We start from the raw sequence: 15,620 nt of genomic DNA, 5'->3' as shown, positions 1-15,620 counted from the left end.
ACTTGTTGATGAACATAAATATCTTGGTGTCTGGTTTGAACGGTCCTTGAAATAGAAAATTCATATAGAGGCCTTGAAGACCAGGGCTATTGGCTCGATGAGTGGGCTGAAAACATTTAATAAGGTCATGTAGACCAGCCCTAAAAGTCTACGTAGCAATGATCCCCCGCAACTGCAATATGGAGCTGAATTGCTACACATTAGAGGAAAAATGCACATGGGATGCAGAGGAGGAGAACGGCTTGAAATATTTGCTTTCACTTCCCAGCTTTGCCATGATACAAGCAATAAGATTGGAAACTGGCATGATTTCCTTGAATATTTTGGCTGCAAAAGCCTTAATAAGGTTCCGTGGAAAATTGAATGGGGAGGAAGGACAGAAAGTTTCTCAATGGTGCGAGAATGAAGTTGTTCAAAGTGAACTCAACTGGGCTAGAAGGGTTAGGACCAACATGGTTGCTGTATGTAAAGATATGAAAGTAAAGTTGCTTCAGCAAGCCCTACAGATTGAAATTTCAAAAAGTGAGCTAAAAGCGATAAGGAAAGAACTGTAAGAATTGTTCTTAACCCTTGCAAGATAAATTATATGATAAAAGCTTTAAATGGTCAGTTTAGGAGGGAATTATTCTCGTGGGTTGAACACTAAATGTAATATGTTGCATATTTTGTTGGACTGCCTAACAATCAAACAACAGCGAAGAATGTGGTTACGCCCAATATTCCTGAAATAGGGAATTGTGTCTTGAGGGTATGCTGCAGAATTTTTAACCTATATGTGTTTTTTAGATGTAGTATGTGCCATTGAAAGATTCATGAGAGCATTAAGGGCATCTGTTATATTTGACTTATGTATTTACTTGCTCTAGCTGTATCTTCCCTGCTGCTCAGCTGGTTTGAGTGTTAGAATGCCGGATGACCTCATGGAATGTTTGAGTGCCTGGCTTGTGTGTGGAGTGTCAGTTGAAGGCAGGCAGGCAGAGTAGCAGAGAGGCTGCCCCTGGTGGGATTAACCTATTTTATACACCTTGCTCGAAGGTCCTTTCAATTACCACAGCATTGTTTATGGAGAACTAGGAGGAGGGGTGATATACCTTTAATGGGCACCTGGAAATTCTATTGGAACACATTTTATATGGCAGTTTCTACATGGTCTTATTAGATGAAATGTATTTTTATATATGTATTTGTATTATATCTCAATGGTGTGCTGTTTAAAGGGCATTGGTCTATATAAACAGAATTGTGATTGATTGAGGTTGGGAAAAAGTCAGTGATGAATTTTAAAATACAAACAAACTCTCAGGTTTGTAGGTGCTCCCAAACATTCTTTGGAAGCCATGCTCTGAATCACATTTTCCTACCCCTTAAATGGAAATTAGTCATGCATAACAGTATGTGTTTGTGGTGAAATATAGCACACGAGCAGGAGGTTTTATGCCAGTGAGAACACATTTTGAAATCCTGCACTTATTAATTCAAATATGCCCAGACCTCCCGAGGCTTCGCCGGGAGCAACAACGCCGCTGAGGCACGGCGCAACTTTGTTTTTATAGTGCTTGGACACTTCTTACTTACCTGCCTCACTGGTTCAGGGGCTGCGCTGTGGACATCGCGCACCCCTTGTCATCCTCGGATCCCCTTGCCTGCCGCCGCCAGAGCGCCCCACGCTGAGCGTTCCCTCCCCCTCTGACGGGCAGGTCACGAGGGCGGGGACGGGCGTGGCTACTACCTTGGGCTGCTCTCTGGTTGGCCGGGCAGCTCCTCTGTCCCTCCACCCCCTGCCACGCCCCTACTATTACCGGTCGCCTACTTATGGCACTTCTATCCCGGCCGCGCAGCGGACGAGCGCAGCGGGCGCGACGAAGGCGTGCCGAAGTTGCGCCTAAGTTAAGCCCGTCTGCGCCCGCCCACGACGGGCCGGGACCAGGGGCCACACCCCTTGCCTCATCATTGGCTTATACACCTGCACAACTCCTCTCCTGCACTGCTGATGTGCCCCTTTCCCACTCCCTCATGCAGCACCTCGTCTCTCTAGGTATCTATGTCCCCCACTTACACTGTGTCACTTCTCCGCGCTCCACGCTTCCCTTACCCACCTTGGACACCAGACCTCCCCCCATTACATCCTCACCACCTCACACTGCCTCTGCCTACCTCCTCAACACTCGCTCGGCAGGCAAGCATCAACTAGAATTGTTCAACCTTCTAACCACAGACTCCCCTGATATCCTGTTCTTAACGGAAACTTGGTTCTCTGAGGCTTCTCTCCCTGACATTCTAGCCATCCTCCCCGATTCTTATTATGCCCTCCGGGCTGATCGCCCCGACGGCAAGACCGGGGGGGGGTGTTGCCATGATCGCTCGATCCACTCTTCAATTCCAGCTTTTCTCCCAACCGTCTATAGCTGGGGTGGATTTTCTGGTCGCTCGCTCCACTAATCTTTCCGCGCCTCTTACTGTCGTCCTTGTCTATCGCCCCCCCCTGAGCATGCCTCTGTTTGTGGCCTCCCTGCAGGAACTCCTCGCTACGCTCGTAGTTAACAACTCTTCTGTTCTCCTGCTAGGGGACTTTAATTACTGGCCTGGTGACCCCAGGGAGGACTTAGCGTCCAAGGACTTCACGGCTACTCTCTTATGTCTCAATCTTAAGTCCCATGTATCGATCCCTACACACAATCTTGGACATATTTTGGACCAAGTCTGGTCATCCCAGGACATAGTTTCCCCCCCTAGCATCCTCCCTTGTACCTGGTCCGACCAATCTCTCATCTTCTTCTCTATCAACATTGGTTCCCCTCACAAACCCCCTCGTCCTAAGAATGTTTTTACCCGTAGCTGGAATCGCGCTGACTTGCTCTCCCTCTCTCATTCCCTTGCTTCTTCCCCTCCCGATCTTAATGGCATCTCCCTTGATTCTCAGGCCGCTGCAGTTGGCAACTGGTTATCTTCCGCTTGCGATCTAGTAGCCCCTCTCAAGCTAGTTAAGTCCATTCGTCCACATGAGGCTCACCGTTGGTTTAACTCTGAGCTCAAGACCCTCAAATTGGAACTTAGCTGCTCTGAGCGCCTTTGGCGCCGTAGCTACTGCCCCGACCTCAAGGCCAAATACAAATCTCTTCTTAAAGAGTACAAGAAAGCCATTCTGGTGACAAAGACCAAGTACTTCTCCGAACAAGTAATCCTCTCGGCTAATAAATCTAAAGAGATCTTCTCCTTGGTCAACAACTTGGCCACCTCTGATCGTGCTTGTCCCAACTTTATTCCTTCCCAGGCCCTCTGCTCTTCTTTAAATGACTTCTTCATCGAGAAGATCATTAAAATTAAATCCAACATTTCTCTCACTCCTTTTACTCCTCTTCATTCTGCCCCCTTCGTGTCTAATTCTTCCTTTTCCTCTTTCCCGCCCCTTTCCCTGGATTCCTTCTTAGCCCTGCTCACAAAAATCAAGTCTGGCTCTCCCACCGATTGTGCCCCCGCTCGCATTCTTAAAACTCTCTTCTCCTCTTGCCCTGCTACCCCTCTTTCCCTCCTTAATGCTTCTCGTTCTACTGGACTGGTCCCCTCTTCATTTAAATCTGCCATTGTTTCCCCCATTCTTAAAAAACCTGGTCTTGATTCCTCTCTCCCTTCTAACTTCAGGCCCATTTCTCTTCTTCCCTATCTTGCCAAAATTCTGGAATCCTACGTCACTTCCTGCCTTTCTACTTATGTCGAACAGAACCAACTTCTTGCTTCTCACCAAGCAGGTTTTCGTTCGGGTCATTCGACCGAATCTGTGGTGCTCGCCCTTCTTGACGAGCTGAAAGCCAAGGCTGACACCAACTCCCCCCAAGCTTTGGTTCTCCTCGACCTGTCCGCTGCGTTTGACACGGTCGACCATAACATTCTTTTGGACCGTGTCAGCGCAGCGGGCATACGAGGCCCTGCCCTCTCCTGGATCACGTCCTTTCTAACAGGACGCTCACAAGCTGTCCACCTCCCCGGCTTCTCTGCTCCTCCCCTCCCGGTGTCCTGTGGGGTTCCCCAAGGTTCCTCCCTCTCTCCTCTTCTTTTCAATCTTTACATTCACCCACTCATTTCTTCTCTTCTTGAGCTGGGGGTCTCTGTGTATAACTACGCAGACGACCTCCAGCTCGTCTTTGATCTTTCTTCTCCTTCTCACTCCCTATCTTTTTTTCGCTCCACCATGGTCTTTATTTCTGGGTGGATGAGCGCCAATCACCTCAAGCTCAATCCAGATAAGACTGAGCTTGTCCTGACTGGCGGCTCATCCAGCCCCTGGTCCTCTGCTTTTTGGCCCCCTATTCTTGGCCCCCCTCCCACCCCGGTTCCCTCTGTCAAAACTTTGGGCATTAAGGTCAGCCAGGACCTGTCCATGCATGGCCAGGTCAGCGCTGTAGTGTCCTCCTGCTTCCTCTCCCTCCGGCTGATCCGAAAAATTTCTCGTTTCTTTTCTCTTGACTCTCTTAAAATCATCATTTCTGCCCTTATCACTTCCCGCCTTGATTATGGTAACAGCTTGTTCGTGGGTATTCCTGCCTACGAAACCCGCCGCCTTCAAGCAATCCAAAATCAGGCTGCCCGTCTCATTTTTCACTTGCCCAAAACTCATCACATCACTCCTGTCCTCAAATCCCTTCACTGGTTACCCATCCTGCAGAGATCCTTGTTCAAACTAGGTTGTCTTGTCTATCGGGCTCTTGATCGCTCTGCACCGGCGTTCATCAACTCTCTGATCTCTTTCCACACCCCTGCCCGCACTCTCCGCTCATCTTCCTTTGCCCTCCTCACAGTTCCCCGTTTCCGTAAAACTCGCACTGGTGGAACTAGATTTTCTGTTCTTGCACCCCGGTTTTGGAACTCCCTTCCTCTTTCTATGCGTTCCATTCCTATCTTTTCACACTTCCGTAAAGCGCTCAAAACATTTCTGTTCGCCCTGGCCTACCCCCGCTAAACTCCTGGCCCTGTCTGTTCTGTTCCTTAGAGCTCTCAGCGCCAGGAAGCCGTTTTGGCCATCGTGCGCTTTACAAATAATTTCATTCATTCATTCATTCATTCAAATATTGAAGCCAGGCTTACACATTTAAATGATTTTCTGAGTAAGGCTTGTGTGTTTAGTCCGGGAACACGCCCACATGTGCATTCTTTAGTTACTAGGCTGAAATGAATAGGGAATGTTAAAGCAATGTTGAGGGTCAGTGGTTAATTTGTGGGAAAAAAAAGTATTGGGCTTTTGTCAGGAGGCAGCTTGCATCAGCCCTTTTCTCCTGTTAGTGCTGTCCAAAACAGAACTAACAACTAACCATGAAAGTAGGTAGATGATTTGTCATAACGGCCAAAGCTGCAGACGTTGGAGCTGGGAAACCACTTTTGAGTCTCGGCATTGGCTCAAAATCCTGTGATTCTGGGCAAATCACTCAATCTCCCCATGCCTAACCTTAAATGTGTTTAACTGGTGCTCATGAAAAGCACCCATGTTGATGATTAAGTGCTAGTGCTCAGAAACCACAGGTTCAAATTAAGCACTGGTTGGGATACACAGTTGTGATATGAGCAGGTCTATATGAAATGCGTGTTTGACCATTCTTTGGGCCCCACTGAAAGGGCCTTGCAATTGATAATTTGTCCATATTTCTTGCAGACTTTGAAGTTAAAAATCATACAGGAATATCATATAGCTAATGTTTTCTACTTCCAACAGTGGGAGGTAAAAATGATCAGCAAATAAGTAATTACATGCCGGAATTGACGCAGAAACACTGGTTCCAACTTTTACTTCCCATTTCTTAGGGGCAATTTCAGAATCAGTACAGATTCTTGTTGAATTGGTACTTTTTGGGTCCGGAATACCATTGAACACGTTGAGAATGAGTCAACTGTCCCTGTTGCCATTAAAGACATTGCTGTTAAAGACAGACCCATGGGTTCACCATCATTTGAATCATGCCTTTTAGTTTAGAACCACTCCCTTCATTTTACACATAGACATTATACATTACACATAGACCTCACTGTAAGAAATCCGCAATTATGGATACTTCTTAATTCCCCGGTGCAACAGGTGGGGTGAATCACAGTAAACTCACCCAAGAGAACCCAAGACACCCAATAGCGCCACTCAGCATGTCTGCTAGTAAAGCTGGATATGAACTGGCGTTAGGGAAATAGGCAAAGAAGTAGGGGCTCTGCCAGTGGGTGACCTGCAAATGAAAAAATATAGCTGTGAGATCCCTGTTATTTTATACAGATAAATGCAATAATGAAAAAAACTACATACAATATTATCAGCATGTTGTTAGTCGAGAGGACATGTAGTGTAGTTCCTATATTCCCAATAGGCACTGCACATTGGAATAATATATCCTATAGATGTGACGTAGGACTTATGTCTAATAGCTTGCTATCGAATATATTAGACTTAATTGTGAGTGCCAGCTAGCTCAGAGGTCACTAGAAATGTTCTCGAGTTCACAAGAAGGGATTTAGCTATTTAGTTTCTAACAACCGCGTGAACATGATAACTTTGTTTCCCCAAGATACAACTGATCTTCAGAGTCTTGGAAACAATAGATAGATATTTCACTCAGTCAACCGTGCATGCTTCGTTTAACCAGAGGTGCAGAGAAATGGAGAGACGGGCATTTTCAATAAAAGGATTTATTGAACAGTCTTCTTTCTCAAGCATAAGAAATGAACTGCTACAATCGTAAAGCTGGTTGCAAAATATAATGCATACAGTAAAAAGAGTAGAATAAAATAATACTGTAAGAGCATTGTATGGTTCTTAAACCATAGATAAATACATACATAAATAACAAAGGCTAAAAAGTACTCAACTGGTGCTTCTAAAATACGCCTACCCCGATGTACCTAACCTAAGCTTAGTACGAGGGAAGAAGTAAGTGAAGTGTAGCATAAATTTAGTATTCTTTGCAAAAAATCTGTCCAAGATTTCTCTTAGGGTCTAATCAGCTCCGTACCTTGATTTGGAATGAAGAAGGTCAGGCTCAGGACTCGATTTCCCAACATCCCACAAGGGTAGCTTGGAAACACTGGAGCTGGATTTCTCGGCAGGAGAAAAAACAGCGTCTCTCTCAGTGCATCTGCTGGAGGGTCGGCTTCCTTTGGCACTTGCAATAGCAGGGCGCGTCGGGCATGTAGATAGTTGAACAGCTCCAAACCACTGTGTGTTTGCTATGGAAAGTGTGGGCATATTTATTCCTTGAAGGTACTGAATTTGACGTAAAGGTGGACATAATAACGTCATCAAAGAGTCTCAGTTCTTTGATAACTCCATGAGTTCTTGGAAAAGTCAGTTTTCGAGCAAGGGGAAGTACCTAGCTGCTGAAAAAAATCATTGTAGATTTTCGGAACTAGTGAAAGTAGCCCTGCCGTATTTGTACTGCATGAGCTGTGTCTAAATATGGTTATGATTTCTATGCCTAAATAAGGATATGGTGATTTATACCTATATAGGGGCATGAATCGGGAAAATTACAATAGGGTCCTAAAATGTTATACAACACCCACTCCACGTTATCATGTTCAACTAAGTTCAAGCACTTAAACACATAATCTAGAACATGTGTTTACAATCCCACCCAAAAATTAAAAAAAATGCATTCGAAAATGGTTGTACACATAAAATGAGCATTTGTACAGTACACATTTTAAAAGCAATGATTTAATTATCAGCATATGATATGATATTTGTAATGCTAGCCGAATGAATCACGAAAATTACATTTATGAAAAGGCTCTTAGTTACAGAAGAAAAAGTCGAGAACATCCCATAGCAGAATATATAAACGGTTTCGGTTTTGGTATGCGTATTAGGTTAATATTGTTCCTAGGAAGTATTCAAAGAATCCTTGTTCTCTAAGAATAGTTCTACTTTAAGCAGATTGCTTTTGTGCCAAAGTTAATTTTGTTTTGGAAAAAAAAAATCTAATCAAATCGTAGAAGAAGGAAAAAAAAATAATAGACTTCCAAAGTTAGAAGTTTCTATGTTTTGAAAAAGTGAAGGTCGAACTTCAGATTTTAAAAAACGCTGTGTGCTCACTTCAAAGGTTATTCTCGGTGTCAGGAGAAAACATTAAGTCGTCTAGGCTGGCAAAGAAATCGTCTACCACAGTAGATGAGAGTTGAACCACTTCATTAAGAAGGTCTATCGTACACAGATGTGAAACATCGCCGTCAGCGTCAGTCGTATTAGCAATGTTCGCAGCAGATGGTACCGGTGTGCCTGTTGGTCCGCATATCTCACCTTCAGCTGAAATTGCCGGTGAGATCTCAATGAATGCCGTCATCAGGATTGGTAGCCGTTGGGTGCAATATAATACATTAGCTGTTACCTGACCAAATAAAGTGTCAACATCCGTTGGCATCGCAGATGGAAGTGTTAGACAGATATCCAACACGCATTCCTCTCCACAAAGCAGGCATCGTAGAACAGGTAAGATGCAATCTTTCCAGATTGGTCTGAATGACAGGAACCATGTGGTATTCAGATCTCTCAAACAAGCCAAGCCAAGGATCTGTGCTATGCGTTCACGATACTGCATGGCCAGAAGAGCATTCTCCATGGTAATTTGGGTATCGCTGGTGGCCGGACTTGCCATAACGGAGCAGGAGGAATAAAAATAAGATCTCTGCTACGAGTCCCAAGATGAGAGGCAGGCCGCCAAACACAGAGTGCACAAAGTTAGGAAAAATATCTAGGAATGCTTCAAAGGGTGCTAACAGTCCCGAAAAAATACATGTACAATACCGCTGGTATCAGACATGTTTAAGATACAACCTAACATTTCTGCGAAATGTATGGGGCAGTTTGTTGATAATAATGCATGTATCTCCACAGAGGACCTTGCAACTTGCAGTTCATATGTCTCTCTGGACAAGGTCAGTGGCACAGTTTTTTGTAAAAGAATGGCTTTCATTCTGCTTAAAGTATCAATTCGTATAGAAGAGATGTTCAGTGAAGGCCAAAGTGGCGACTTACCGTCTGTCTTAGTTTTAGGAAACAATACTTGCATACAACAAGTGACCCTGGCTGGCTGACACACTAACCAGATAGGCTGTCCCTGGCATCATTCCACAACAGCTGTGATCATTCAGCATTATGTAGCTTCCATTGGAAAGCTGCCTAAAGATTGGATCTATCACTGCTGCCGGGCGAACCCTGCAGGTGGTATGATAAGCTGTTTGAAGAACCCTCACAGGCTCCATGTAAATTAATACCTTGACACAGAAGTGTACCGCTTAATGTGGTTTTACAGTTTCTACTACTAAGAAATACCTCCTTTTCCCCACTCCAACCTGTGTGTGTGTATGGTTAATCCCTGATCGACTTTATGTATTCCTTACCCACCCTTTCATACAGGCCTGCTGGTATGTGTTTTAAGCAATATTGAAACTGGAAAATCATCACTGGTATCGTGATGGTGCCATGTATTATCCGTTCAACTGATGGTTTCTCAGAAACGGTCAAAGGTAATCTCTCCAGTTTTTCTATGCTCAGCATCGTATAGTCTGCTCCTCTGTGTGCCAAAGAGATTTGTTTATCTGTAAGGTTAAATACAGAAAACAATGACGTAGTGTTGATTAGACGCCTAGGCACATAGCCAGAACGAAGGTTTTGTAACGTCCAGCCTAACAGCATTATAGAACGTAATTGAGACTGGCCATGTTGTAACATTAGCAAGTCCTGTTCCATTATTTCAATGGCAGAGGATACGATGCTGTCCAAGGAATACATTCTGAATGACAGAGTTGTTAACCCATTGTCAACCACAGAGAGAGCGCTCTCTAAATTAATACAATCAATTTCTCGTATTCGTTCAGCTGTTTCCATTTGCGTGACTTTCCAAGCTTCGTTGTAAGCAGCGTATTTACCGGCTTATATGAAACGTTCATGACGTGGTCCAAGTGAGAATTCTCGTAAGTCAACGCCATCTTTAAGTAAAGTTAAGTGTTTTTTTATATCTGGGAGTGTGGTTTTCTGCAGCCATTCAAGGCACATTTTTCCTACACTGTAAGTTGTTATTATCCCCGGATGTTGTCTCCGGATATATCTTGGATCTGGCAGAGTTACTGTAAACACTTGTGTATTATTCAGGAATCTATCTTGACAGTTATTCATGTCTGTTGGCCAGATTAACCATTTTTTTCCAATCAGGATTAGTTCTGTTTTGTTGTAAGATATAATGTATGTCTACCTCCTCATCTGTAGTTCTATTACTATCAGGTGTGGGCTTTGGTATGGACGGTTTGTTTAAATCTTTTATCTTAGCCAGACCAAGACAAGATGTCTGATGAATAGTTTCATTTAAAAACAGTATTTTTTCTGGGATGATGCAGGCTCTGAACAATGCTTCTAAACCTTGTACCTGCCAGTCTTTTGTGCCCCAAACAGTTTTTGTCTCAATGTTGTCTTTCCAAAAGTCAAAGCCTAATGTGGACACTTGAGCATAAAAGGCCGTAGAATAAATCTGTTTAGTATTCGTCAACATACTTTTCATGCCTGTAAAAACTTTATGGGTTTGTGACATTAAAACCTGTAAAATATGGACATTTTCTATAGAATGTTTTAGAGCTACCTTTTGGAGGTCTTGGACAATGTTCCCATTGATTATAAGTTAAAACATTTCTGGGGTTTGCTGATTTATGCAAATAATGATAACCAAAATGATTAAAACAATACATTCCTTCATACTTGATGAACCATCTAAGTATTCAATGTTTGCAAGTGTTGCTGACATTTCTAAGTCTGCCATCATGTTATTAACAGTTTCAAAGTCCCAATCATCAGAAAATGTACTTGGTGAAACAAAATCACTGAAGGAAACCTTAAATTGGTGTGGAATCTTCAGCAGCTCAACAGGGCCATGAATGTCATAATCAATTCTATCCCAAGCTACAACACCAGGTAGAGGAACGGCTGTGATGTTCACTGATGACAGGTCTCTTTGTCCACGATGAGATAATTTGTGCGGGTTCAGGAGCAAGTTGATGTTCTTACTTGCTGTGTCCATTTTAATATGTCTTCCATCTATCAGCTTTCCCAAACTTAAAACAAGAATGAGCCATATTAGGAGATAAAATACACCTAACCCAATCCAAAATTCAACCCATGGTGAAACCAGATATGTATTTGCAAGCTGGTGACCAAGTTCCGTTATTTGTTTCTTGAAAGTTTTGTTTGTTGGCATTGTTTCAGGCTCACTGGGATCCTCGGAAAAGTTATTGAAGTTGATGAAATAGCGGGAGGCAGTTCAATCAATAGTTGGTATTGCATCCGGATTATCTGAAAACGCAGGAGCTGCTTGTTCCATTGACATGTTTGTATAGTCAGATGCTACATAATTTTAGACGGGAGTTTCTTTACGAACTGTTATTTGGGTTTCAAGAGGCACAAGTTCCATGGCTTTATTGCATAGTCCTTCTTTTCTCACTGCAGAATCTTCAATGATGATGAGTCTTTCAGTTTGAACCTCTTGGTTAGTAGCAAGATTTGGTTGTCTGCCACATCTTGGGAGTCCACTGGGCCTACTACTTTTTATTGGCCACATGATGTGGTTTTACCATGTCAATTGATACTCCTTTCTTCAAACAAGGGGCAGCAGTAACACTTTTCTTGATCCGTGGACTGCTAGTTCAGGTACTGGTTTTCTGTAAGAAGCCCAAATGCCTTCTTATCCGCTATTTTCTCTCTGACCAGAACCCCAATCTTTGGAATCCAGACAGGTCTTGCTGGAACAGGTGGTTTTTCTTCAGTGGTCGTTGGCTTATGTATGGTGTTGCTTAGACTTTTTCTTTATTCATTTAAGTCCTGTAAAACAGCCACACGATCTTTGATAGCAAATGGTTTTTGTTCTACCACTGAAGTATGACAATCGAGGTCTTCAACCATCATTCTATTACCAAAAAGGATTTAATATGGAGTGATTCCACCCAGAGAATTTCTTGGTAGGTTATTAAGACTACGTTGGACACTTATTAGATGTTTAACCCAGCCGTCACCAGAACCTAATACCCAAGCTGTTATAGATTGTTTTATGTCACGTTTTTTTCTCTCCACAACCGAATTTCCCTCAGAATGGAATGGACTCAAAAACCGCAATGCAACGCCCAAACTGGCCATGGCCTACTTATAAGCCCGAGAGCTGAAAGCAGGACCCTGGTCAGAATGTACCGAGCCAATTGCGTATGTGCCGATAAAGACTTACAAATCTTCTATAACCGTTCGAGTGTCAGCCGAACATTGAGGCCACATCCAAATGAATCTTGTCCTAGTATTTGTGGGACCGCTTTTGTCCATAGGGAGGTTTGAGCATGGATAGTCTAATGATATCTAACAATGGTGTCTGTACTGGGCTGGCTACTCTGTAGTCAGGAATCTGGTGGCGCTCCAAGCTGTGATCTCTGTAACAGTCATCGCAATTAATTCCGAATTCGTAAATGTGAGCTTTCATCCCTGGCCACCAGTACATCTCTAGTAATTCTAATAGAGATTTTGAGATCCCTTGATGTATCAGACCCTCTCCCATATGTGCCTCGTGAATCAGAGCACTTCTCCTATTCCTGTTTCGGATTACCGTATCCCACACTCCAGGGATTCGAGCAAAGGGAATGGAGTTAGCGTCAATTATGTATGTATACTTGAGTGGGTAGTTTAGAGGTAACGCAGCTCCACTGCCTTTGCTTTTGGCATTGACAGCGAGCAAGGTTTCACTGTCTATTTTTCTTTTTGAACGAGTGATTGCAGCTACGGAAGCCGTTTGCACAGCTGCCTTCGCGGCTTCAACAGCCAATGAATTCCCTTCAACGTGAACGCCATCATGCTCATTACTCAGTGTATGGATCACATGAGTCTTTTGAAGTTCTTTCTGCAAAAGAACTACTTTTTCCCAAAGCATTTTGTGCTAGATTTTGCCACCTTTTGCGTCTTTAAATCCATTTTGAACCCAGTTCTGCAGATATTCATTGTAAGATTGTAAGACTGGACGCAGTATTATCAATTGCACACTATATGTGTGGGGAATTCGCGATCGGTATTTTCAAGCGCCATCTTGAAAGCCTGTAGTTCAGCTAGCTGAGCTGTACAGTCTCCTAGGGATTGTGTTTTTGTGACCATAGCTCTGAATTTACCATCGCGCCAGCGACCTTTAACAATCGCACATGCAGCACTGTAAGCTTGTTTACCCCCAATTGGGGGTTGTGCTGATCCGTCTGTATATATTATACAGCCATAATGTTCTAGAAGCAGAATCTCAGTGGGCAGAGGACATTCTTGTTCGTATTGGAGAAATTCTTGTGTCTTCAAGTAATGGTCAAAAACGTATTCAACGTCTGTTGCAGCAAGAGAATTAACCCATTGTATCCATCTCGGATGTAGAGCATTTGCATTTGGAATGCTTGCTTTCGTCACTGCCTCTAGGGCAGGTACAGGAGTAACGACTTTTATGCGTATTCCCTGCGCGAGGGCTCTCTCTTTCGCTACTGCAGTTTGAACCGCTGCCAGAACATTTTCTGTTGAAGTGAATTTCATTTCAGCTTGCGTGTACAAGTGTGATTTGTAAGCTATTGGTACCTTTTCATCTTCCTTAAAGGTTAGGTATGTGAATCAGCATCTCCCTGGGATGATTCGGATTATAAGGTTGCGTTCATTTACACGTGTCTGTAAATGAGTTGTTGCCAACATGTCTGTTTGCACTGAACGTAACATTTCTGTGTGTTTTTGAGTCCAATTAGTAGGTCTGAAATCAGGTTTGATTAATTTGTAGAGAGGTTTAACCTTTTCTGCATAATTTAGAATGTAATTTCTTCCGAAAATCAGGAATCCTAGAACTGGCTGCAATTCTTTCAGTGTTTTTGGAGGTTGAAGCAGCGCACATTTTTTCTAAAAAGTTTGCGGCTAGGTTTTTGCCTTCACTTGAAAGTTCATATCCTAAGAATAGGACGATGAGGTGGGCAAATCCTGATTTTTTAAAGTTGAATTCATACCCTTCAGAGGCGAATCCAAGTCTTATTGTGTTCACCCTGGTCAAGTGCCTGTCCAAGTCATCATCTGTAAGATAGATGTCATCGACATAAGATAATGCCTCATCATCATACGTTTGTAGTAACTCTGTTACTCTGGCTGAAAATAACCCAGGACTGTTCTTGAATCCCTGGGGGAGACGACAAAAGTGTTGTTGGGTCCCCATTATTGAGAAAGCGGTCAAATACCTACTTTCAAGTGCAATGTTTTGACAGAAGAAACCGTTTGAAATATCGAATGTCGTTTTATATTTTTTGCGCACGATGTTATTCATCAGTGCTGCACTGTGTGCATTTTGTACTGCAAATGTTTTACAACAGGAATTTAAATGTCTGTAGTCCAAAACTAGACGATATGTATTGTCTGGTTTGAAGACTGGAAACAAAGGATTGTTCATGGACGAGGTGCATGTTTCAATCTCCCCTTGGTATTCAAGTTGATCTAGGATCTCCCTGACTTGTTTCTTTGATTCTTGTTTAACTGGCTACTGCTTCTGAGCATTTGGTGATTTTTTAACTGGATTTTGTGGTGAGGAGAATCCTCATCCCATCCCACATGATTTTTATATAATGCTGGAGCCTGGGCCACAGCCCATTTTCTGGCATAGGTTTATTTTTATAAATAGGAATGTGATTTGAGAAGGCTGGCATAATGATTTCTTCGCCATGTGGGCACTCCCTGACAAATTCATGTGGCCAGTCTTTTTCAGCCAGAAGGATGTTATAACCCTTAGATAGTTTTTCCCAAAAGAGTGCTTTTATTTTCCTAGTTATGTCCCCCTCTATCCGGAGTGTGACTTCATATAACTTATGTGGTACACTAACCCTGGTATCTGCAGTTTCAACCAGAATGCATTCATTTGGGTCCACTGTCTCCAGAGGATCCTTCAGGATCTTAGGAGCTACGGCAACCTCTGCTGCGCTGTCCAGACTTGTCTGGGCCTACTCCCTGTTCTTGAGTTGTGTCCTCAAGATCCTCGGCATGTCTGATTTTAAGACTTGCTACTTTCTTTTTGGTGAATTGAGTTTTCTTATTATTTGGAACTTGTTGATCATCTTTGGACTTTAAGCGTTCTTCCTTGTGTTCTGATCATCTTCTTCTTTGGGATTTCTACGAGGAAGTCTGAAAGGTACGAGAGGAACGTTTATCAGTATCTTGATATCTATCAGGTTTTCTCAAATTATCCCTATTTCTGAGGTTATATCTCTTTTCAGAGGGCTCCCTTTGAGGAGACCTACCTCTTGATTGGGAACGCTTCTTTTTAAGTAGTGTCTGTCTAGTATTTTCCTACTTCTTTTTAGGAGTGGCAAGATTGTTTTTAATAAAAACCTTTTCAGGATTTTCTGTTAGTTCGGGCTTTACTGGTTTCCCTCCCAAACTATCTCTACCTAGCTCTTCATAGGATTTTCCTATTACCTGGCAAGTTCATACGGTTACTCAGTTACATCTAGTTCTTTTAATTTTTGGTGTATTGCCACGGATGCTGCTTCACCTTTAATGTTAGCTAATAATATAGCCGAGACCTGTTTGTAATCTTTTAGTAGTTCCATACCAAGATTCAAGGCAGGTTCTGGTCCGT

The 15,620-nt window shown here is 43.1% G+C and overlaps 1 protein-coding gene across 1 annotated transcript in view; it reads right to left on the bottom strand.

The window, feature by feature from the left end:
• The window catches only part of LOC147722438 (aromatic-L-amino-acid decarboxylase-like), a 1,636,613-nt gene that overhangs the window by 1,584,775 nt on the left and 36,218 nt on the right, over positions 1-15,620 (bottom strand). The window contains exon 2 of the mRNA XM_086964961.1: positions 6,087-6,200. Within this exon, the coding sequence (XP_086821087.1) occupies positions 6,087-6,200 (114 nt within the window). The remainder of the gene's footprint in view (positions 1-6,086; positions 6,201-15,620) is intronic.

Source organism: Lissotriton vulgaris, chromosome 4_1 (genome assembly GCF_964263255.1).
Source record: "Lissotriton vulgaris chromosome 4_1, aLisVul1.2, whole genome shotgun sequence".
In the NCBI taxonomy this organism is placed as follows: Eukaryota; Metazoa; Chordata; class Amphibia; order Caudata; family Salamandridae; genus Lissotriton; species Lissotriton vulgaris.
This window is presented reverse-complemented; position numbering and strand designations above follow the sequence as displayed.